This window comes from Rhynchophorus ferrugineus, unplaced genomic scaffold (assembly GCF_030347505.1).
Source record: "Rhynchophorus ferrugineus isolate W39M unplaced genomic scaffold, kcgeb_rfMv2 rfM2, whole genome shotgun sequence".
NCBI classification, from domain to species: Eukaryota; Metazoa; Arthropoda; class Insecta; order Coleoptera; family Curculionidae; genus Rhynchophorus; species Rhynchophorus ferrugineus.
The window spans coordinates 75798861-75824385 of record NW_027472581.1 but is presented as its reverse complement, the minus strand read 5'-3'; the positions used below and the strand labels follow the sequence as shown (position 1 = coordinate 75824385).

At 31.5% G+C, this 25525-nt stretch overlaps 4 protein-coding genes across 13 annotated transcripts in view; 2 read left to right on the top strand and 2 right to left on the bottom strand.

The window, feature by feature from the left end:
- Window positions 1-1183: 1183 nt before the first annotated feature.
- Clc (Clathrin light chain) lies at window positions 1184-4070 on the bottom strand. Of its 5 annotated transcripts, XM_076394845.1 has the most exons (7): window positions 3828-4060; window positions 3430-3534; window positions 3147-3188; window positions 2403-2498; window positions 2233-2344; window positions 2059-2070; window positions 1184-1537 (listed from the first exon to the last, which is right to left on the bottom strand). In XM_076394845.1, the coding sequence occupies exons 1-7, from the start codon at window positions 3973-3975 to the stop codon at window positions 1354-1356; spliced, it is 699 nt and encodes a 232-aa protein (XP_076250960.1). In that variant the 5' UTR covers window positions 3976-4060; the 3' UTR covers window positions 1184-1353. The 5 variants fall into 5 exon arrangements, with proteins under 5 accessions (XP_076250960.1, XP_076250961.1, XP_076250965.1 ...); XM_076394846.1 differs by lacking the exon at window positions 2059-2070 and having other exon boundaries at window positions 3828-4070; XM_076394850.1 differs by lacking the exon at window positions 3430-3534 and having other exon boundaries at window positions 3828-4062.
- A 259-nt stretch (window positions 4071-4329) lies between these two features.
- LOC143190514 (uncharacterized) lies at window positions 4330-5305 on the top strand. 3 transcript variants are annotated; one of them, XM_076394851.1, is made up of 3 exons: window positions 4330-4457; window positions 4632-4869; window positions 4919-5305. In XM_076394851.1, exons 2-3 carry the CDS (start codon window positions 4650-4652, stop codon window positions 5302-5304), a joined length of 606 nt encoding a protein of 201 aa, XP_076250966.1. In that variant the 5' UTR covers window positions 4330-4457; window positions 4632-4649; the 3' UTR covers window position 5305. The 3 variants fall into 3 exon arrangements, with proteins under 3 accessions (XP_076250966.1, XP_076250968.1, XP_076250967.1); XM_076394853.1 differs by having other exon boundaries at window positions 4421-4518; XM_076394852.1 differs by lacking the exon at window positions 4330-4457 and having other exon boundaries at window positions 4525-4869.
- IFT57 (Intraflagellar transport 57) lies at window positions 5256-7364 on the bottom strand. Its single transcript, XM_076394840.1, has 8 exons — window positions 7070-7364; window positions 6850-7012; window positions 6672-6790; window positions 6323-6473; window positions 6140-6264; window positions 5835-6005; window positions 5617-5771; window positions 5256-5564 (listed from the first exon to the last, which is right to left on the bottom strand). The coding sequence occupies exons 1-8, from the start codon at window positions 7219-7221 to the stop codon at window positions 5404-5406; spliced, it is 1197 nt and encodes a 398-aa protein (XP_076250955.1). The 5' UTR covers window positions 7222-7364; the 3' UTR covers window positions 5256-5403.
- A 143-nt stretch (window positions 7365-7507) lies between these two features.
- LOC143190507 (apoptosis-resistant E3 ubiquitin protein ligase 1) overlaps window positions 7508-25525 on the top strand; it is an 84604-nt gene continuing 66586 nt past the window's right edge. The window contains exon 1 of one of the 4 annotated variants that reach the window (XM_076394830.1): window positions 7508-7787. In XM_076394830.1, coding sequence (XP_076250945.1) covers window positions 7607-7787 — 181 coding nt within the window. In that variant the 5' untranslated portion in view covers window positions 7508-7606. Of the gene's footprint in view, window positions 7788-21016; window positions 21194-25525 lie in introns of those variants that run through there. The other 3 variants (XM_076394831.1, XM_076394833.1, XM_076394832.1) reach the window with 3 other exon arrangements.

Genomic DNA, 25525 nt, shown 5'->3' with positions numbered 1-25525 from the left:
ATTAAAAGTTCAAACTGGTAAAACAATAAAATCAAAATTTACAAAAAATGAGATAAAAAGATTGATGAAAAATACTTTACTTTCAAGTGAAAGCAACCATTTGCCATTCAAGATGACGCCGGAATAAGGATTCGCTCATGAAAAAACATCAGCCGGTGAATGAAAATACGAATTGTTTTAAGATCTAGCTTAGTCCATACATCTGCACTACTCTGATCTCGATTTAAAAATTATTTCGTAGTTAAGGACCTTGATTAAATAAAAATGTAATTTAGAATCCTTCTGGAAATCCACAATCCTACACTGATTAGCTCCATAAGTTGAGGGGAGTTATAAGAAGATAAGATCATTTTTATAAGAAATCCATTATATTTGATTACTCAATCAACACTAACATGAAACTACACAGCTAATTAATATGGTGATATAAACTAACAGTTTTAGAATATAACAAATACTTTACAGTTAGAGAAAATAAATTCCTTCCTTTTAAATGTTAATGTACTGACATATTCTGTGATAAAAAATATTTATTGTCTGTGTTTTCATCATAAGTCTTGTGGCTTGAATAAGATAGATAGATAAGTTGGAAACTCGCATTAAAAATATTTACGGCAATAGAAATCTTACCTTGTTTTAAAATAAACGTTCACAAAACACCTGTTTCTTTGAATAATTAAATTACAACACATCTGAATGCAATGCCTTCTTAGATCATAGAAATACTGATCAGCCGACAGTTGGTACACTTCTCGAATTAGCAACTCTGCAGGAACAAGTGAGTCTAAATGACAACCAACGTCGTGGTGTTTAGGAAATGTGTATAATAGAATAGCTAAAACCAATCATAGATCGACAAGCGATAGATCTAAGGCTTTATGGCTAACTAGGTAGTTAGCGCGACTATAGACTACGCAGACAACACAGAAAGAAAACAAAACAGTAAAAGTACATGTTCTGTTTATAAAAACTAAGGTCTATATATCAACTAATCTAAATCTGACTGTTAATAAATATTAATCCATAGAATATATCATCCCAATGTCATAATACATTTCTTAAATAAGACACATTTACTGAGAAACCAATACCAAATATGTTCATAACAAATTAATCTAATAAATTAGCGCTTATTATTAATTAGTTTAAAATAAAAGATGTTCAATTTAATAACTATCCTAAGCTCAGTTAAACATATATATATTTTGTATATAAGATTAACAGTATAATAAAAAATTAACTATTACAATAATAAACTTGGACATGTAACATGAATACTGATTCTAAATCAGTTCAACTTTTAAGTAGTTTAAATATACAAAGCATATGATACAATAACTACGATGTTATCCACTATGCTTTATTCTTAATCTGCACTGGATTTTGTTTCATCTGCAGGATAATGGAACGCATGCGAGAAATATCTTTACTTCCTGGTTTTGCCTTGGGGTTGAAGTCGCAAAGTTTTGAGATCCTTTCCCATTCGGTTCCCGGTTGAATTTCGTCGTCTTCAGCGACAAACTCCTTCTCTGCATTCCTAAGTTAACATACCAATAATAAATATTTCTTAATTTTATTTAAAACTAAAACTGAAAAGTCCGAATGTGTAATCGGCTTATTAAAATGCACCTTCCACAATGAATTTTGTATGTTAAAAGATTTCTATATTTTGAATAGCTATGGACAACACAAAAGCATTTCTCAACCAATTAATTTTGAGACGATCAGAAATGAATTATATTTTACAATACATTTAAAGATATTTTTATCATTAAAGAGAAACAATAATAACACAATTATGTTATGAAGAACAATACACCAACAAGAAACCCTCTGTTCTGGAAACATGGAACAATTATTACTATATAAGTGTATGTTGAATAATGTCATAATGAGGTAAAATATGTTTTTCAACTTTTTATTTAAATTAATGTAAACAAGAAATACTCAAATTTAAAATTACATTTTTGGGAAAAAAAAGTGTAGGGTTGTTCGACATACATAGACATAAATGTAATACCCAAATAAACCCTAAAGTAATTTATTGTTAGAACTTACATTGCGGCATCTCTGTTATGGCAGTGGTCAAAACAAAAAAATATTAATATCATTAATAAAAATGACTACATTTTGTTATTTAAGCTTATGAATATCCGCATTTAATTAAGTTTTAATTATATGAGATATTGCATTTCAATTAAGAAAAATTAAGCATATTGGTTTATATATTACCTATTTGCTGCTTTGGTTTTAGCAATTGTTTCTGCATGATTTTTGTACCACTCCTCTAACTCTCTCTTAGCATTTTCTCTCAGCTCTTCTTTTTTCCTCTCTTCTTCTCTATCTAGCAACATTTAAATAAACCATTCACAAACCAGGTCTTAGTTTTTTTTCTTTCTTACCTTTTTCCTCTAAACGCTTAGCCTGCTCCTCACGCCATATTCTAATTTTCTCTGGTTCTTCCCTTTGAAGTGAACTTGGTGGAGATATTCCAGTACCTTCAAATAACAAGCTGTGTAATAATTATTTATGTTCAAATAAAAATTGAAACCAAATATTTTAGTATCATCAAACTAATAGTAATCTCTTTAAATTTTAGCTATTTAATAATAGTAAGATATTCAGTATTTCAAAAGCAATGGTCTTTAGTTTCCTTTGCTGGTTCATAGTGACTAATCTTGGTTATTATTAATTTCCCAATTTAAAGTCATAATTAATACTTTAAACTGGTTAAAAATATATTAATATAATTGCAGAATACACTCACAAAATAATATTCTTTGATTTTGAATAACTTTAGGTATCTTCTCAGTCAGGAAATTTAAAATAACATTTTATTTTCATAGTTTAATTTCAATTAATTAAATATAATTTAATTTCAAAATTTAAAAAACAGCTAATTAAAAATTGCAAAATCAGACCAGCCTCTAGGGTTCAAATTTGAAAATACATTATTATAGCCTACAGATATAGAAATAATTATATATTTTGTCAAAAAATTTTAACAAAAGGCTTCTTAACATTAAATATCTTTCCTGATAATGAAATACATATATAACAAATAATTTTTTTTAATATATAAAATCATGATGAATGTGCTAACTGAGAAGAACTTTTAAAAACTGCACACAACATTTAAGGCTTACCAAAATCTTGATACTCTTGTATATTGTCTACACCAAAAACATCTAATAAAATAAAATACAAATATTACATAAAATCTATACAATCATACAAAATGTTCATGCTACATATTGGCTGACATTAATGTGAAATCAGATATATAATTAGATTTAATTACATTATGTTTTTATGTAATAAAAATATAATGTAATTAAAAAACATTGTTTTATTGATATATGATCAGAAAATATTATAGTTCCTAACTAATCATTATATATGAGTGTGAATAATCAGATAGAAACTTACCATTATATTGCTCTTTTTTAACATCAATATTATTCTCTTGTTTTATAGTATCTTGTTCAAAATTTTCTATCAATTCAAAACTCCCTGTAGGATTGGCCGGCTCATCTGGACATGTAAGGCAAAGAAAAACAAACAATAGGCAAAATAAATCAAAGGACAAGGGCAAAGCTTTTGTATTAAAACTTATAGAATCAGATGCAAGCAGTCACAAATTAACAGTAGATAATGTCATTTTAGCAATTTGGCAATATACAAAATGTGTATTACATTCCATATGCATAAAAGACAAGGAAATTAAAACATATATATATACACATACATATATATATATACATATAATATATATATATATATATATATAAGTATCGTGCACATATGTTTACGCCCCCTTTTCTTACCTCCATTCGCAAGGGAGGAGGATGTGCCTGTAACTGCGGCTGGTTTAACTTCATCTTCTAAACCGGCCAGCTCATCCTGCTCTCTAGCTAAAAATTCCGCTGCAGGATCAACCTCAGCTTGTTCAAAATTGTCACCAAATCCTGACATTTTAGCGAAAGAATATTAATTTAAGACAAACCAAATAACAACTTTGTAACTGATGACCAATCAACTAAACAATGACGTTGACATAGAAAAAGACGTTGACAATTAAGAGTTATAACGTCAAGCATATTTTAGAGTTACAAAAGCAAATAAAAAATTATAAATCTGATAAAAAACATAGAACAAATAAAATTTCGACTCTAATATCTCATTTAATGTTCATCCATATTTAAAATACAAACATTTTTTCATAAATCATATCCTAATGTTTCCATATTTTGAATCATATTTCAATATTGAAAAATTTAATGTAATCTTCTTTGTAAGTCATAGTAAAATAATAAATTAGAAGTTAACCTTTCTCTCTATTGTTAACCTACATAGAAAAAACATAACATGTTAACCTATAACATGTTAACCTATAACAAAACAACAGAATGAGTAGTATTTCCATGTTTTGTGAATAAAATTAACCTGGAAAGCAGGTGATATGAAGTTAATTGGTTTTATATATGTTGTCATTGTGTCATTATATGTGTAATTCATGTAAATCACTGTCACTAATTATGCCTTAAAAATATTATACTTACAACATATTTAGTTGACGATGAAGTGAGTTTAGAAGTGACTCTATATATTTTTAATTTGCCAAATTACAGATTTTGTATCTAACTGTAATGGATGTTGAGGAGAAGGTGATTCAAAAGTACCTTTTAAACTTTTGTTCAATGTTGCCCTCACACGTAGAATTATGGAAAAAAGCTATTGAAGAAATTCAAATACCACTAAAAGCCTTATCTAATTTTACTGAGCAGCTAGATTTTGTTCGTTCCGCAGAATTGGGAAAAGATGAACATTTTGAAAAAGTTAAAGAGGAATTGGATGTTGAGATTTTGAGTAAATAATAATATTCTATTTTACCACTTACTGTATGAACCTATTTCAGTTAGCCTAGATGAAGAACTGGATATTCTAAATTTTAAGATTAATGACTTTTATAAATACAATTGTGACTACAAAAATAAATTGACTTGTCTAGAAGAATCAACATTAAATATAGATTGGGATTCAGATTCTCCAGTTATTAAAGGTGGTCCTCTCCAACCCCCTTTACAGAAAATACTGAAACTTGGTTTTGATGTTTATATGATGTATTGGAACATGCATAAAGTTATTAGTGCCAACTTAACAAACCTAAATTCTATAGAGAAAAAATATGTAGATAATTTTGTAAAACTGTGTTCAGAAGAATTTAACAGAATAAAAGAATATGACAAAATCAATATTCTCCTGGCTTTAACACAATATATTAATAAAGACATTTATCATTAAATAAGTGAATTTGTTCTAGGTAGAGTAACATACTTTAGTGTTAAGAAATAAGTTAGATATGATCTGAAAATTGAATAATTTTAAGTGTATGTGCCTGAATTAAAAAACTGAAATAGATTGGCCAAAGTCATTTTCAATTTGTTTTTCTTCTCTTATTTTTGTCTGTAATAGAAGGCAATCAAGTACACCAATTCTTACATCCATATCTATTATTTCAGCCTTTATTTTTGATACAGATTTTTTAATGTTGACCAAAGGAGCTGTAATATAAGGATTATTTATTTAGTATGTGACAGAAATAGGAAAACATACTTCCATCTGTCATAGAATTTCCTCTTGCTTCCATTTGTTGTTTAATTGTTTCAACCCTGTCATTAAGTTTATTCAATTCCCTATTTCTTTCTGCTACACCACTACTTATACTTTTGTACTTTTCTTTAATTTTAGACAGCTGATCTTGCAAAGCCCTATAGCAGGACTTCCTGTTAATATAATGTGATCTTCCTAATGCAATATGTACCAAAACAAACCTATAAGTATCCAAAACACCATCCAATTCACGATTTAGGTACTTCTCTCGATTTCCAATTTTATCTACAGTAGATGATACTTCTTTATATAGTTTCTCCAATTGCATTTTAGTGGGAGCTAGGGATTCATTAATGCTGGTCTCATAGTTTTTCATCTGTTCTAAATGGGACCTAAATTGAAAAATACGGATTTTCGGACAGAATATTTTTAAAATATTTGTTATTAACTTGAGGGTTATTTATAATCATTAGTTACTGTTATACCACCAAATTATAATAAATATTAAATATAAATATTAACAAACCTCCAATCGCGATTCTCATTTTTTATTGTCACTTTTAACATGGGCAATACTCTCTCTACCTCTAATTTCCAACTTTCTTCATCTACATGGTTTTTTAAATCAATTTGTTGTAACTCTGTCTTGAGCTAAAATACCAACAGATGTAATTCGATGATGATTTATTTGTTTGTAAAGAGATGTTACCGGTTTAATGTTATCAAGTCTAAACAAATTTTCATCATCTGAATCGTCTGAGTAGGCAGCGATCATTTCTTCTTCAACACGATCTAGGTTTAACTCAGACTCATCATCAATTGTTTCAGTTTCCTCTTCCTTCTCTTCAGGAGGTTTGGGTCTAAAATAATTTATACTTAAAAAGCTCAAAACAATGACATTAAAAATCTGAGCGCTGCAATAAGTTTAGATAAAATGTAATAATATTTAAAATTCTAGATTAATAATTAAAAAAAAAGTACTTCGTAGTCCTAATCCTTTATTTTTTTAATAAACCCCGAAATAAATTTGTAACGTAAATGCTAAAATAATAACTTACTTTTCTATTAAAATATGTTGTTTATTAATAGCAGCATTCGCCAAAAAAAAAAGAATATTAACGACATTTTCACCAACACCCTGTTTCAACTTACTAATCGAAAAATCAGATTGTAATCCCTTAAATTGTCAAACATATTTTAAGTTATTCTTAGCATTATGGTCATTAAAATTCTTACTGCAGTTTTAACTTCATTTATAATTTTTTCGATTGTGGCATTAGGATCGTCGTCCTCTTGAGGTGGATCAAAAGTTTTGCCACATTTTCGAATCAACCAAGCGGCTAAAAGTGTAAATAAATAAAATTGTTCTCCGCTATTTTTTGTTACAACAAAGTAGTATCTACAAAAATCCTTCTGTTATTAGTAACAAGTGAAAATATACTTGGGGAGAATATACTTATGAATCGGTTTTAGTTTTATTCCTTTTAAGAATTCTGTTTCATAATTTAAAAGTTTCAACTTATCAAGTAAATATTCCATCGTTACAAAAGCAGAAAATGGATTTTCCTGCTCCTTTTCAGAAACTATTCGTGGTTCGGTAGAAATCATCTTCAATCGACTAAATTTTTACCTGGACGTTTTATGATTTGAAAATACTAGATTTGTTGTGATTGTAGGACGAAATCAATTATACTATTTGGAGTTAGAGGGCACCACGGGACTCACTACTACAGAGAACTAACTTATATGATATTGTTAATTATTCTATTATTATAATAAAACTATAAAATATATTTTCTAATTAAAAAAAAAAGACGATATTGTAGTTTTAGTTCGTTTCATATTTTAGATATTTTGATGTAGTATTTATTATGACGTTTGAACAGCTGATTTTGACATTTCTTTTGCGGTTTTCTCTAATAAATTCAAGGATACAATTGTTTATTGAACATTTACAATTTAAAAAATGTAAACAATAAGTGATACGTGTATTATGAAGAATAGTGCCAAACCAGTTATCTTAGCCGTTTTGTTTTTCCTTTTTAGTTGCACTTTATACCTGAATTATCGAATTTCTTTGTTTCAAGATCTGAAATCATCGGTGGAAAATGACTTGGAGAAATGGTTAAAGGAATTTCGCTTGGAAAACTATATTCCACTATTGAAGGAAAAAGGTAAGAGTAAATTTTATGTTCTCATTTATAAATTTTATTAAATTGAGCACATGTTTAATTCAAATTATAAATAATTATCTCTTACATACTATATTACGAGTTATTTATTGTATTGTTGTTTCAAAATTTAATTAACAAATTGCTCAAATTCATTATGTATAGTATTATATGGCAACTCATTTAGTATAGATATTTTATAGGTTCGTAATTATTTGACATGCACCCTCAGAAATAGTATTTTAACTTTAATTATTAAACATATTATATTTTTTATATCGTAACGAAGCACAATTCAAGGCCAGATTTTAACAATATAGGGACAGGTGTTGAATTTTAAATAACCGTAATATTTTATGGTATGAAATGTAAAAGTGACCTAGATAATGAGCGGGGAAAAAGTATTTTATTTTAAAATTTTCCGGTTTAATGAGAGTTGGCAATATGCCAAGTTACGTGAAATCATTTTTCTTCTTAGCGTTTCATGTACTTCCAACAGAAAGTTATGGGATATGTTCACTATGTGTTATATAATATCATTGGAATTTAGAATTCTTTGCAATGGCCTTGTAGAGTACGTGAATCATCACCCGGACGCACGCTAAAAAATATGAATCAATGATGTTTATAATATGTGCTCATATTGATAATCGTAAAAACAGAATATAATGGTGTAACCTTATGGATAGCCTTATATTGTCATTAGATATCTAGAATAGATGATAATAATATAATGGTAGTAATTGTTTTTAATTTTACATGATAATTCTATTAATCACTGAGAAAGTCACTGAGATTTAAAATGCTTAATCAAACAGATAAATAAACAATACAGTAAGCCTTGTATTTGATAAGGTATGGCTTGAATTAACTTTTTAATTAAACAATAGGTAAACAAGGATTATATAGTTTATATGTTATGTACGTATTAGACACTATATATTAATATAATGAAATATATGGATCTTGTAATCACTTAAGCCTTTAATGTTGCGAATATTATTGTTTAATATGAAGCAAATGTGATGTATGAAGTAATAAATAAAGTTCTAATAAATAACACTGGTCTGCAACATGTAACGGACATGGACATGAAGATCCAGTACAATATATTTAAAATATCACTACATAGTATAAAACAAAGTCGCCTTTTCTGTCCCTATATCCCTATGTGCGCTTAAATCTTTAAAACTACGTAACGGATTTTGATGCGGTTTTTTTTCAATAGATAGAGTGATTCAAGAGGAAGGTTTATATGTATAATACATGCATAATATACTAAGGCAACATTGCTAATTTTAGAGGTTTCTAACGTGATGTCGTAAATTAACCTATTTTTTTAGGCTTATTTAGCAATTAGCAAAAACGCTGCCTAACCCTACGAGTTAGATCAAATTAATGTACTACAGTATTGTACACCATAAAAAGGTCTACAAAAAAGTCCGCGATGGTATATGTTTATCTTTTAGGGATAACCCACATTAACCATTTTTATTGTTTACTTTTTACGTGAGAAAATGGCTTATTTACGAAGCTATTTTAAGCAATATGGCATTAATCCTTATCGAATTAAGTACCTTAAATACAGTGTGCAATTAATATAGATCAATATGGTTCCTTACAGCATGTAAATTAAACAAATATTTTCGGAGATATTACAAATTTAAAATTTGCGTTTAAAAATGTGTAATGTAATAAAAATTGTATGAATTTAGATATTCCAAAGATAGCAGGAAATCTTCATAGTAAGTATAGGGGAAGAGGAATTGTTTTACTCCAAATTTAATGCGTGCAGGCCAAGGGCAGTAATGAATGAACCAAAAATACTGGATCGATTTTAATCATGTTTTCATTGAGTGACATAGGCATATATATTTTATGCCCGTGCAAAGTCGGAGCGGGCCGCTATGTTTTTATATACAACGTTCATATTTTTTCTGTAGTGTATTTAATTTAGTATCAGCATTGCACCCGTGCGAAGCCGGGGCGGGTCGCTAGTTTATCACTATCGCTATATCAAATTAGTCGATCAAAAACTACCAATGCATATAAGGGGGCTATAGCGAAAATTTTAAGGAATCCTAAAAACTCTTGTTTGTAAAACTTGTTCTCTCGGCGTTGTTGGAGAGCTTCTTCTATAGCTTCCGTAGTAAACTGCTTTTGGGTTCTTTTATTTACTTGTATTATTAGTGCCAGCGGTTCTGTGAGGTGAAGACTGACGCTAACTTCAATTTATCTTTATTGCTCACAGCTGACGATGTCGAGACGTGTTAAACTTGGATGTAAATAATAAAGCACTCTGTACTTACTACTCATTTATTAATTAACTATTTAAACTGATGTAAATCAAGGCGTTGATTTTCCAAGGTTTTTAATTCTCAACTCGACCTTGAACGTGAATAATCATCGCCAGGCTGAAGTATGCAATGTTATAATTTCATACATATTTCATTTTATGCATCGACATCGAGCACCAAAGATATACATATTATATTTTGCAAAAGTAACACCGTCAAACATCTATACCTCTTTGAATATGTCAATTTGCGTGCCTGAAAACGTGCCTGATTGGCGGCAAGCATTACTTTCCTTATCTAATCAAAAGAAAAAAAGTCGCTAAATGTCACCGTTTGCTGATGGAAAATTAGGAGCATGCGTAGAAACTTACGAGCATGTTCTAATCTTAAAAACATGTGAGGCGTGGTTTCCTAAACTCAAAAACAATAGGCAGAAGCGTGAAATGTCCCCCAATAAACGATGAGCGACCGATTACGAATGAGGAAAATCCAAAAGTTGGGAAGATAGGTACCATATGAATTGAATGAAATGCTGCTTCAAAGGTACGATCGAAAGTCATCGATTAGTGACGGGTGAGAAAAAGTGGATTTATTTTGACAACCCTAATAGTTATCACCTGGCGAAGCCGGCCGATCGACTCCAAGACCAAATCGTTTTGGTCGCAAGACAATGCTTTGCCAGAATTACTATAATAGCGAATAAGTAATTTTACAGCACGATAATGTGCCGTCTCATAAAGCAAAACCGGGCAAGGAAGCATTGAAAGCACTTGGATGGGACATAATATCACACCCACCGTACTTTCCAGACCTTGCCTCCTCCGGCTATCAATTTCTCGGATCAATTGGATTCTCGCTTGCAGAGGAGCAGTACTTTGCCAATTTCGAAAAAGTTAGAAAATGGCTCGATGAATGGTTTTGCTCAAAGGACAAACAGTTTTTTGGGATGGCATCCAGAAATTGGCCGAAAGATGGGTAAGATATATAGAATCAAATGGTCAATACTTTGAATAATAAATAATAAATATTTCCCCCCCTACTGGGTACAAACCAGTAGTGTGTGCTAGTGATCGTATATTAGATAAAATAATATTTTTTCTAGTCAATTGTATTTTATTTTGATTTAATAACTCGTTTAACAAGCGTACTCCAATTATAAAGAAACTTGTTCTATGTTATAATATTAAAATATTTAAAAAAATTGAACCCACTTCAAAAAATAAATAAGGAATTTACTAAAAAGTAAAAGATAATCGAACCTAGATTTTTAATAGAAAAAAAAAACGTTTTAAAATGAAATATGTGCATAATAATCGTTGTAATAACCAAATAAAAATAAACAAAACTTTATTTAACCTACACGTATTTTATATTCTACTATATACAATTCAGTTTAATACGTTCCTAAACCTATTTCTCTATTTACAATGTTATTTTAGCTACTACCAACTGATCAGTTTGAAGTCGGTACTAGCAACAAATTAGATTTGTTTTGTTCGTAATTTAATTTTATGTATATGACACTAAATTATATTATTATTTCTGTATTGTTTGGGCTCATCACCGACTTCAAACTGATACTATCTCCTTTTCCGTTAAAATAAAATAGTTTTAAGGTAAAATAAATTTTTTTGTTCTAAACCCTAGACATTTTATAACTTACATACATCTATTATTAATTATTTGAACGTGTTAAACATTTGGTAATAATACCAGATTTCCAGTTTGGTTTTCGAAATCACCATTCAACAATCGATCAAGTGCACAGAGTAACTGCGGCTACTGAAAGAGTATTTGAGGAAGAGAAATACTGACCTGCAATATTCCTGGATGTCTCACAAGCTTTTGATCGGGTTTGGCATTTGGGATTAATCTGTAAAATGAGCAAATTGTTACCGCGTAACTATTGTCAATTGCTGGAATCATATTTATTCGGAAGAAAATTTAGAGTTCCACAAGGTAGCGTCTTAGGACCTCTCCTGCTGACATTCCAACAACAAAAGCAACAACACTACTTGAAACCTTAGCTGACGACACAATTATTATGGCAAAATATATATCTCTGCCTAGGGCAATAGAAAAAGTGCAAGTGGCCGTCAACAAAATCTACAAATGGACGAAAGATTGGAAGATTCAACTTAATAGCTCCAAATCTGTTCACGTTAATTTTACATTGCGGCAAAATAATAAAAACTTAATTATGTCACTCAATGGATGCCCGATTCCTCAAGCAGAATCAGCTAAATACCTTGGAATCCATCTTGACGGTAGATTATATTGGAAACATCACGTTAGACAAAAAGCAAAACAGATTAGAGCCAAAATAAAACAACTATAGTGGAAGATACTCTCAACTTGATCTAAAATCAAAGAGGTTGATATATAATACAATTATAAAGCCAATTTGGGTCTATGGGGTGCAAATATGGGGTTGTACTAAAAATTCAATAGTCATGCAACGCTGGCAAAACAAGGTTCTTCGATTGATTACCAATGCCTATCGCTATGTAACCAACGAAGAACTGCACGATGATCTGGAAATCAAATGGATTTGTGAAGTTATCCAAGATTTCGCCTTGAAACACGAAAGAAGATTTCTAAATCATACTAACGTGAAAGCAATATAACGGCTGGACAGCGCGCAGGATGTCAGGAGATTGAAGCGAACAAAACTATACGAATTTATATAAAGTGTATACATTTATTGTAAACTATAGCTATAAGTTATTATAATTTTATAATAAAGGAATACATATTGATGTATTTTCTCGCACTCGTCTTGCTTGTTAATTAATCCAAGTACATAGGAAAAGTAGTAATAAATTAATTGTAAATTAAGATTGTACTAAGCGTATCTAATAAAGATGTTATAAAAAAATCTATTATTAATGAATTTTTATTAAACTTGGTATAAATGCTCAGAAGCTGGAGAAATATCACTTGATAATAAGTATTAAAAATTAACGAGTTTGAGAAAATCAACTCACGAATACGCGATTTGTATTACCACCTTCGTTCCTATTTTTCGGTGGTCGCACATACTCGATGAGGCAAAACCCTATCAATTGTGATAGCAATCTGCATATCTAATAGGTTTGCCGCTTTTCTACCGATATGTTGCCCTTGTGGGTCGTTTACTGCCATCCAATACCTTTTTAGTCAATTTAATTAAACCTATTTTCTTGTTTCACGATATTTGCCTATACTTTGATTAAATATTTGACGACATGGCAGGGTGTGTGTGAGGCACAGGTATGTTTCCAGTTTTAATATTGTCAGTTTCGTTTAAGTTTTTAACCGACTGCGAAAAAGGAGGAGGTTCTATGTTCGGCTGTATATATATTTTTTAAAGGTATATTCGCCGATTTCTCTATCAGTTATGCACCAATTTTCCAAATTCTTTTTTTATTCAAAAGAGTTGGTGCACGTGGTCCCATTGGAATCAAGTCAGGGTCTGATGGGGGAAGGGTGGAATTCGAGGGAAACCTACAAATATCAAAGGCACGTATAAAATTTTCACAGATTTGTATCTAAAATAACCAGATGTTTGTGTAAAATGTTATTGCTGAAGTGATGTGACAGAAAATCGGAAGTCGTAATGGTTAGAGAGTTCAGCTCCCGGACATAGGTCGCGGGTTCAATTCCCGGCGGGAACAATAATATTTTGTTCTAGGTTAGTTAGAATATTTATCAAATCACCTAGGTATGTAGCGGACTCCAGGACCTGATACGTTCCTTATTTTCATTGTTTCTTTATTCCAATTTTTCCTCATACGGGCTGCACTTTTACTTGGCCTACCCATTGTAATACTTAATAAAATAACTCCGTAATTTATTGAGTAAATATCTAACACTAAAAGGAGATAAATAAAATGTTTTTAACAAAAAAAAATTGAATCGACTTCAAAAAATAATAAGGGACTCACTAAAAAGTAAAAAAATAATCAAACTTAGATTTTTTTAACACAAAAAACACATTTTAAACTAAAATATGTACATAATAATCTTTATAATAACCAAATAAAAATAAACAAAACCTTATTTAACTTATCTTCTACATGTATTTTATATTCTACTATATATACACACAATTTAGCTTAATACCTACCTAAACCTATTTATCTATACAATATTGTTTTAACTACTACGAACTGATCAGTTTGAAGCCGGTACTGAGCTCAAACAATACAAAAATTATAATATAATTTTGTGACATATACACAAAATTAAATTATGAACAAAATAGATCTGATTTGTGGCTCGGCAGCGAACGTGTTAATAGTAATCATTTCAGCCAGAAAGTAGAGCAGATCGGACTCAAAATCAAGGAACTGCTTGGTCGGAAAATGCTCCCACCTTAACCTACCATCAAATAGAGGGTTTTATCAGTCAATCATAAATCCAATTCGAACATATAAGATGCAAATATGGGGTTGCACTAAAATATCAAACCAACTAGTATTTCAAAGCTGTGAAAACAAAGTTCTAGGATTAATTACCAATGCTTATCACCTCGTAACCAACGAAGAGCTGTACGATGGCCTTGAAATCAAATGGATTTTCGAAATTATCTAAGACTTCCCGTTAAAAATGAAATAAGGTTATTAACTGGACGACATGCAGGAAATCAGAAGATTGAAGCGAACCAAACCACACGAACTTGTTTAGTGTGTAAGTGTATTCTTAACTTAAGTAGTTTAGTTTTATTTTAATTTCGGATATACATATTGATGTATTAATCCCGTACTCGCCTTGCTTGTGTATTAATGCAAGTACAACAGAACATTAGTAATAAATTAATTTGTAAATTAAGATATCTATAGCATATCTAATGTAAGATGTCATTAATAAAAAAATATTCGTAATGATCATAATGATGTTAAAGAGGCGACTGTTAAAGGAATCCCCTTGTCGAATACTATCCACTACTGCTGCTTCAGCTAAATTCGACTTGACATTATATTTATTTTTACTTGTATCTGATTTGTTTCAAGTATATTGATGCTTTTCATGGTTTTTGATCACATTATGTAGAATTTTCCTGTTAAAAAGAAGATGTATAACGTGTTTAAACCGCTGCTGCATGAAAACCACTGCTTAATAAATTTATATCCCTGTAGTTTGAGGGCTGTCTATTAACTCTTTTTTAGAGATAACGATAGCAATACTGGTTTATCGACTCCTAAGTTGGCATAAGATTTTTCGAAGGAGAGTTACTAACTTCCGAATGAGATATCGATTCAGAAGTAATTCGTTTAAAATGTCTTCTTTCTCTGAGTTCTTTCTATTCTTTAGCTTACGACGGTTACACTTACATTGGCTGTCAGTTTGTATGGTGGCGTTGGTCGCTATTTCGGTTCTATTTCTATTTCCTATTTCCTTCTATTTTATATAGTTCTCATATATATATACATATATATATATATATATATATATATATATATATATATATATATATATATTTATTTATATACTTTTTCTTTTCTATTTGATTAGAATGGAACATTCTACATATTATTGTAAAACTTAACGCTTTTGTTTTAATATATTCGGAACTCCATATACAATATGATTGAAAGTCGTCGGCCAATATCGACTAGACCAACAAATAACCTGTAGAAACCATATCTGGTGAACATGGCAGACGGAATGGGATATATGATGTGGATTTTCATGGATTTCGTAACAAGGCATATTACCGAACATTCTTATAATATAAAGAAGACCTGTAGGATCTTGGTTTTCTGAGTGTAAAATTCAAAGCAAATACTTATCCACCAGTTTTCTTAAACTCATCAATCATAACAATTGTGATCTTACATGATTCAATAATTCCAGTTTTCAAGGTTTCTTTCGATTTACATAGTTTCATAACATACCTTTTTTTTATTATTTAATCATTACATTGTTACTAGTCGTTTCCGTCTAACCTACAATTTGTCTTTATGATAATTTAATCTAGGTATATAACTAGGAGGACCCATCGGCCCTATCTCAGTCTCTGGTGAAATAATGTTTATACATGTCACTGCTGTATTTTTTTATTCTATGCACCTCACTACAGAACACTACACAAGATCAGATGGTTTGATTATTTTGAGTCTGTGTCCTGTTCTGGTAGTAACCAAAAGCTGTAATATTTCAATATTCTCATGAGAATGGAGTGTTTCCTCATGCCCCCTTGCAATTCTCTTGATTTATTGATTGACTGTGGGTATCTGGAGGTCTCGATGTAGGTAATCAGTCCTATAGTATTTGGGTGCGCCCACAATACCTCTCAGGACTTTGTTCTGAAAAAATTGTATTTTATTTATGTTACTCTTTGCAGAACATCCCCATAATTGAACTCCGTATGTCCATATAGGTTTCAGTATTTGCTTATATAATAGCAATTTATTATGTACTGATAATTGCGATTTCCTTCCAATTAGCCAGTACATTTTCCTATATTTCAATTCCAGTTCTTTTCTTTTCTTCTTTATATGTTCCTTCCAGCGAAGTTTTACATTTAGATTCATTCCAAGATATTTAGCGTTGTTGCTATATGGAATAATAGTATTATTTAATGTTATTGGTGCTTGTACGGTCTGTTTATAGGTGAATTGCACATGTATAGATTTACTTTCATTAATTCTTATTTTCCAAGCTTGTGTCCAATTTTTTATATTGTCACTTTCCTGTTGTAATTTTCATGAGGCTTCTTCACTATTGTCTCCGACAGCTATAATCGCAGTATCATCAGCAAATGTAGCTATAGTAATATTCTCCATTTGTGGCGTTTCACAAGTGTAGAGTAGATAAAGCATTGGTCCAAGTACATTTCCTTGTGGTACACCTGTTTTAGCTTCTTCTATTATAGAGTAAGCTTCCTCTTGTTTGACTCTAAACATTCTGTTTTTTTTTTTCGTAGGCTTTTTCAATAACATCTGTTATTCTGTGGAGTGCTTGTTAATATTGCTAATGCTAGTGTGCAATTGTTAATGCTAGTGTGTTGGTATTACGATTTTTCTCTCTATGATCGGCTTTTATTGTATTATTCGGATATATTGTATTCTTTTCAACAGGAGTTTTTCAAAAACCTTAGATATTACTAGCAGCAGTGATATAGGTCTATAGGCTTTTATTTCATTTGGTAACTTTCCAGGTTTTAGGATCATTATAATTTCCGCCATCATCCAAATGTGTGGGACATGTTTTAATCTAAAATGCTGTATTGATCAAGTTGGTGAGTTTTATAATTTCTTTTCTTGGTAGTTTTTGCAGTAATTCTCCTGTTATTAAATCGTGGCCTGGTGATTTTCTGGGATTAATGTCAGTTTTAATAACTTTGGTTATCTCTTTCGGCGTGACTAATTCAAGCATCGAATTTTCAGCGTCTATGTCCGGCAAATTATGTTCAGTATTAGTTTCGTTTGGTTTGAAAGTTTTTTCTAGATATTCAGCAAATGCTTCTGCCTTTTGGTGACTGACGTGCCCAATTCCCACATAGGTGTCTTATAGGTGGACTGCGTAGACATGAGCGCTTTAGATATTTTGTGGCTTTCCATACTGAGTAATCAGTTTTTTATCATCTGTTACATAACATACCTGATATTCCAAAATGCAAAATATATATGGAACCCTGAATATCTAATCTTTTCTTAACATTGATGCACTACACATAAAAATGTGTATGTTTATGTATGGATTTTAAACACATCAAACCCTTGGAATTTTAGTGGCTAGAGGAACCTATTACTTAACGTGGCCTCGGTATTATTAGTATGCTCGACATTAAGCCTACGAACTGGCGAGTAACCGACTTAGAGACCATCTAATCCTATCGCCTGCTTGGTTAGTTGTCTCCTGTCATTCGTTCACCAAGTTGAGTTAGAAACATTCATAAAGATACATCTACACCCATGCCTCTGCGCAAATGGTGACAATTGCAGCAATATGATCTCTGTAATTATCACCGATACCATCTTAAATAAACAACCATAAATATAGCACTAGTAACTAATAATATTTGTCGTGAAGCAGCGTGAACTTATTCAAGATCTAAAGACTAATTTAAAAAATGTGAAATTAGTTTTATATATAAAAAGACTATATATTGAATACTAATGGCTTTTAATTATATTATGATAATTAATTTTAATATGAAAACTTTTCGTTTACGTCTATTAAAACATATGGTTCTAAGTGATTATAATAAGATTATATATTGGTCGTAAATTATAACTGTTAAAATGTTTTATTTAATTAGATTAAATTGGATATTAGATTTGTTATTTTTTTAAATTTAATATATTGTTGATTTTATTAATAGTCATCATGATAAATACATATATAACCTATATAAAATACAATATTTATGTTAAACTTTCGTTTGATTCAGAATATAGTCAGATATATTGATGTTTCTTTGATCATATTTAAACATTTTATTGATAGCATATATTAAATACATTTAATACATATAATTTTGCCATAGAAGACGAAGGTCAGGTTACAACTGTTACAACAAATCGACAAAATAATCTACAAATGATTGTCTATTAAATTATTGCGGTTTTTCTTTTGTTTATTTCTGAAATTTAGGATAATAGTCTTGGAAGATCAACTAATATTGAAATATCCAACTGAAATACAAGAATAATTTCTAACCGTCCCATTTGGAAAAGGGAATCATTATACCGAATTGCTATCGAAGCTATATAAGTTTAAAACTATTTTATTTTAGGGAAAGAAGTTTGGACCTGTTAAACTGAGAGTACAAGCGATACTGTGTGGACTCAATCCCATTTTAATATAAACTAACTTTTTATCAGTCGTGATATGAGTGATCGTAAAGAAACTACAAAAGGAATATAGTTATCATTATAAAATTATTTGTATCGTCTGTGATGATCTTCTGAATAGCACTGTTTTCACCCAAATTTCCATGGTATACCAATAGTCTAACAGGTTAATTGAAAAGTCCCTGGTCTGACACACAGATGACGCTAGTAGAATTAAATATGTTTTTTAGTTAGCCCTAACCCTTAAAAGATGCGTGTATAAATTTGACAGCTCTCTGATCATTAGTTTGTGAATTATAGCATTTTGAGTGAAGGAACTTTTGTTATTGTGAAAATATTTATAAGAAATTTCACGTGTTGATAAAATATTGCTTTTTGAACGGGAAAAATACAGTTGAAGCAAAAACTTGGCTGGATACCGAGTTTCCGGACACTATCCCAGGAAAATCAACCATCAAGGATTGGTATGCTAAGTTTAGACGTGGTGAAATGAGCAGTGGAGGCCCAAAAGAGGTTGTTACCGACGAAAACATTTCAAAAACCCACAAAATAATTTTGAATGACCGTAAATTGAAATTGAATGAAATAGCAGACACTCAAAAGATATCAACTGAATGTGTACATTATACCATTCACGAATATTTGGGTGTGAGAAAGCTTTGTGCAAGGTGGGTGCCGCGCGAGCTCACTTTTGATCAAAAACAACGACGAGTTGATGATTTGGAACAGTGTTTGAAGATGATCAGGCGTAATAAAGCCGAGTTTTTGCGTCGATATGTGACAACGGATGAAACATGGCTCCATCATTTCACTCCGAAGTCCTTTCAACAGTCATCCGAGTGGACTACACACGATGAACCCAAAACACGACAGAAACCACAACAGTTTGCTGGCAAGGTTATGGCATCTCTATTTTGGGATGCGCATCGAATAATTTGCATTGACTACTTTCAAAAAGGTAGGACCATCAACAGCGACTATTACATAGCGTTATTGGACCGTTTGAAGGGCGAAATCGCCGAAAAATGGCCGCATTTGAAGAAAAAGGAAGTGCCGCTTCACCAAGACAATGCACCGTGTCAAGAATCCATGAATTGGGCTTCGAATTGCTTCACCACCGTATTCTCCAGATCTGGCCCCAGGTGACTATTTCCTATTTTCAGATTTCAAAAAGAATGCTAACTGGGAAGAAATTTTTGTCGAATGAAGAGGTGATCGAATCGAAATCGATGGAAAATATTACCTTACTCCCAACAATTCTACATATTCTTCTTGCGTTTTACTCAGATCACCATCGATTAATACCATCATCTTCACATTTTGTTGGCTGTCCAGAACGCTTTTTGTCTTCGGTGTCAAAATCACCACTTTTAATCGATTAAACCAGTATTCACACGTTGAAATTGACGGAGCATTGTTGCCAGAAGCTTAACGCATCATTCGATGACCTTTAGCCGTCTTTTCCTTCTCATTGACGTAAAAAAGTAAAACTTCCCGCAAATGCGATTTACTCGGTACAAAATCAGACATTTTCAACGCACTGAAAAGTTATTTTGTTTACCCGTAAGAAATAAAATGACACGTACTGAGTAGTGAAGCATGCCAATGAATCTTCAAGATGAAATTGTTACAATGATGCGACTTAATACCACTCTATCTATAGTAATTTATAGGCTTATATTTATATAGTTAAAATGTTTTCGCTGTTAGTGTTCAGTCTTAATTTGCTGGAGTTCCATCAGCGTCAGCCACAACAATGAACGATTAAAGATACAAAAATGAAAAGCAGTGGCGAAAAAAGCATCGGATACGCAACCCTCAACCAAAAAAAAAAGAAAAACAGAACCGAAAGCGGACGAAAGGAGAATTAAAAGGAATAAAATAGGCGGCCGACGACCAATTAGGCAACGGCATCATCATCAGGGCCGACCGTTTCACTTTTTATCGCCAGGGTAGCGGCATAAAGACCGTGCGATAGACACAGAAGAAGCAGAAGTAGAGAGAGAGGGGGGCGTCCGTCGCGGTGACGTCATTGCGCCGCGTGCGGCCGCCCCCGGGCCATCCTGCTGCCGACCTGCAGTCTCTGGCGCGGCGCACTGCCATCAACCACGCGGTAACCCGTCTCGCTCCGGGCGCAGAGCCGGAAGAGCGAGTTCGGGATTCCCTCGTGCTGCGAACATTCCCACCGCAAACTCCGCGTCCCTCTCTCTCGCGATCCGCGAAACTTTGTAAACTTTTTGTCTCAGGCGGCCGTGGCGTGGGTAGTACAAAGTTCAGCGAGGATGCATGCCGTAAGATCGTGTTTTGTTTCTTTTTTCTTTCATATTTGGTATACACATATACAGGGTGGTTATTATATATATATATATATATATATATATATATATATATATATATATATATATATATATATATAGATTTCTACAGTATTTTAAAATTGAAAAACAATATATTTTTTGATATTTAGAAAATATTGTATTAAGTAAATATTATTTAAGTTTCTAGTTTAGAAATTTTCGTGTTTTGTTTCTTTTTTCTTTCATATTTTGTATACACATATACAGCATGGTTATTATCAATATCTATATTTGTTAGAGTATTTTATTCTTAATGAGATACACTGGTCTTGAGTCCTATATTTTGGGGTTTTTGTTGAGATCGAAAGACACTTTTTTTTTTGATATATAGAAAATATTGTAGATTTTCTAATTGTGTTAATAAAGGTCATTCTGGTGTTGGGTTGTATATATTAGGTCTTTTGTTGAGCTCAAAAAATGAAATTTTTTGATATTTTCGATATTCTTTCAAGAGAAGTTAAATATAATTCTTAAAATTCCTTTTAAAACAGCCCTTTTTAAATTGGTACTTAAAGTATCGAAAACGCATAAACAATATCGAACCGACGTTCCTATTCTAGACTACAAATTTGAGTAAATTAAAGGTTTTTATAAAATCAAGACTTTTTACCCTTGTTTAGAGTTTTTTAATACAAAAAATACAAATTTTATAATGCCTACAATAAAACATTATATAGAGAAGACTCACCCCAAATATCAAGAAAATCCACTCAGGTGAATTTGGCGACATCATGTCAACCGTCTCCAAAGAAGCAGTTTCGGGAAAGACAGTTATATATCTTCAAAAATTCTCTTAAAACATATTCTTAAAGGATTAAGTTTTGAAGATATGAAAAAAAAAAATGGATTTTTTCAAATTTTTACTCCATAATAACATGTTAAAAACAGGTCTGTCATTTTATTTAAAATGGTTTTAATAAAGGCTATTTTGGTTTGAGTCATACATTTTGTTCATTTGGTTGATTTATTGATACGTAGAAAATATTGTTGATAAAAAAAATATATCGATTTGATATGGACCAATGATGAATTTAAGTTCATGAATTTTTTATTGACAGGATAATTAATGTAATTGTTTTCCCACGGATTATCAACCCGTTGTAGTTTGTGAAGTCTATATATATTATTGAGTGAGTAATATGGATAATTTCAAAAGTAAGTAAACTAACCATCTAAGATGATTCTGGATGTTACATTTTGCGCTCTTATCATCCAAAAATGTCAAACTTCATTCCCAGAGCCGGATTCAGCTATTCTATCTAGCAGCGAAGCTATCGGTTTAAGCGCTTAGCTTAGCCACCAACTTCTTATTTGCCTAATTAAATAAATTAAGTCTTGGTAAAAATGTCTCACTGTATCGTAGTCATCTCCACCCAACCAATATTTTAAATAACAACTGTCAAGAATAATACGAGTTAAAAATCTGGAAGACAATCTTTAAAATATTATGAACCTAGTTGTTGGTTTGACTAGGTTCCTTGTCGGATTTTACAAAGTTGCCGAGAGACATTTATAATTACAAACATAAAGTATATCCGCGTCCTGCAGGATTCGAACCAGTGACTCTCAGCAGCAGGAGGTCCGTCCTATTGCTTTAAGTGGGCGTTCTAGTCTAGAAATTTAAAAAATCGATTTTTCATATTTTCCAAGCTTAAGACTTTAAGAACATGTCCTTAAGAGGATTTTTTAAAGTTTAAATTAAAATTAATTAATTTAAATTAAAGACATATAGTTTTAGTGATACGGAAAACTTTAAATGCATTTTTCTCGAAAATTAGAATACTGCGGCTATCGAATCGTATTTAACAGGTCAACTGAAAAGACCCTGGCCTACCATATTTTATTCAACATAACTCCCTTTAAAGGTGATATACTGATTATAGCGACCCTCCAACTTTTCGATACCACTTTTGTAGTACGATTTGTCTTTTGCTTCAAAATAGGCCTCAGTTTCGACGATCACCTTCTCATTCGACGAAAATTTCTTCCCAGTGAACATTCTTTTGAGATCTGAGAACAGGAAATAGTCGCTGGGGGCCAGATCTGAAGAATACGGTGGATGAGGAAGCAATTTGAAGCCCAATTCATGGATTTTTGCCATCGTTTTCACTGACTTGTGACACGTGCATTATCTTGGTGAAGCAGCACTTTCGTTTTCTTCAAATTCGGCCGTTTTTCGGCGATTTCATCCTTCAAGCGGTCCAATAACGCTATGTAATAGTCGCTGTTGATGGTCCTTCCTTTTTCAAGGTAATCAATGAAAATTATTCCATACGCGTCCCAAAATACAGACGCCATAACCTTGCCAGCCGACTGTTGCGTTTTCCCACGCTTTGGAGCGGGTTCATCGTGTGCAGTCCACTCGGATGACTGTCGATTGGACTTCGGAGTGAAATGATGGAGCCACGTTTCATCCATTGTCACATACCGACGCAAAAATTCGGGTTTATTACGCTTGATCATCTTCAAACACTGCTCCGAATCATCAACTCGTCATTGTTTTTGATCAAAAGTGAGCTCGTGCGGCACCCACTTTGCACAGAGCTTTTTCATACCCAAATATTCGTGAATGATATGACGTACACGTTCAGTTGATATCTTTAGAGTGTCTGCTATTTGATTCAATTTCAATTTACGGTCATTCAAAATCATTTTGTGTATTTTTTAAATCGTCGGTAACAATCTCTTTTGAGCGTCCACTGCGTTCACCGTCTTCGGTGCTCATTTCATCACGTCTAAACTTATCATACCAATCCGTGATGGTTGATTTTCCTGGGGCAGTGTCTGGAAACTCGGCATCAAGCCAAGTTTTTGCTTCAACTGTATTTTTTCCCTTCTAAAAGCAATATTTTATTAACACGCGAAATTCCTTTTTATCATTTTTTTTCACAATAACAAAAGTGGCTTTACTCAAAGTGCAATTTTCACAATTCACAAACTGATAATGAAATTCACAAAAAATGCTCCGACAGCTGTCAAATCTATACACGCATATTTTGAGGGTTAGGGCTAACTAAAACATATGGATTTAATTCTACTAGCGCCATCTATGTGTCAAGCCGGAGACTTTTCAGTTGACCTATTAGTTACTTTTAAAGCAAATTTCACCTTATAAATAGATCTAAGGCTAACGGTGCAATATACGTTGAACAAGTTAGATGATCTGACGCTGGGATATTCCATTTTGCTAGAAACCTCTAGAATTATTTATTTGGTCAACAAGGAAGTGGAACTTGTTGATAATTAATAAAATCTAATAAATCTAATAATAACAAATTAATAGTATGATCTCTAGAAACTTAGGGAAACTAAAAGTAAAAAACTAGTGAAAAAGATTGCCCCTTGAATATCTAAAAAAAAAAACAATCAGCAGTCAAGAGATACAGTTCATCACGTGTTATGATTTTCAATAAGTTTGGATATATTTTCAGTGGCATTCAAAATATTAGTACAAATATTTTTAGGAGATTTTTGTTGTTCAAACAAAAAAAACTGGAATATATTCTGTCTTTTCTCTCTTCTTGAAGATAGTTAATGCGCTGAAAAATACGTGCATACGATATGAACGTTTATCGTCAGTTTATAAAGCTTCATATGAGATCAGTTTTGAAATTGGTTGCTTTTTTGATGCGCTTATCTTTTTTTTTTTTTGGGCGAGTTATAAAACATCATGTATTACAAAAAAAGCTCAGTTTTGGATTGAAGTCACATTTATTGACTAAAATTAGCCTACGTGTCGGAATTATTAGAGATTACTAGCGAGAGGCACTGCATTCGAAAGAGCGGATTTCATACTGAATAATTGTGGGTCGTTAGTGTCCTGTGAAGTGTGTTATGCCAGTCTCATTATTTAATAATTGTTTTAATAATTACCTAAAATAAAATGAAAGATACCAAAGAAAAGACAAATTCATTTTCCCTTAGAATAATAAAGGAAGATACAAAATGTAATATCATAAAGTATATCAAATATAAATTTGTACGTGAGTACAAAATTTGAGATATATCGGTTAAGTAGATCTTGACATTACATCATTGACAAGGAGGGCTTAGTTGCTTATCTGTTGAATCTCTGAATGTTAACATTCAGAATGAAACTGAAAAACTGATATATTAAGATCTAAACTTTATCCTCTTCTATGGAAATCTTTGACACCTCCAAAACATGTTCGCATAACACCTTCGTTATCTTGTTGAGAAAAATTATGACAAACCTTTTTTTTAATACCTATATTAATTTTAGAAATATATACAATAGTAATATAATACTTATTATATGCAACTACGAGAATACATGAATAATA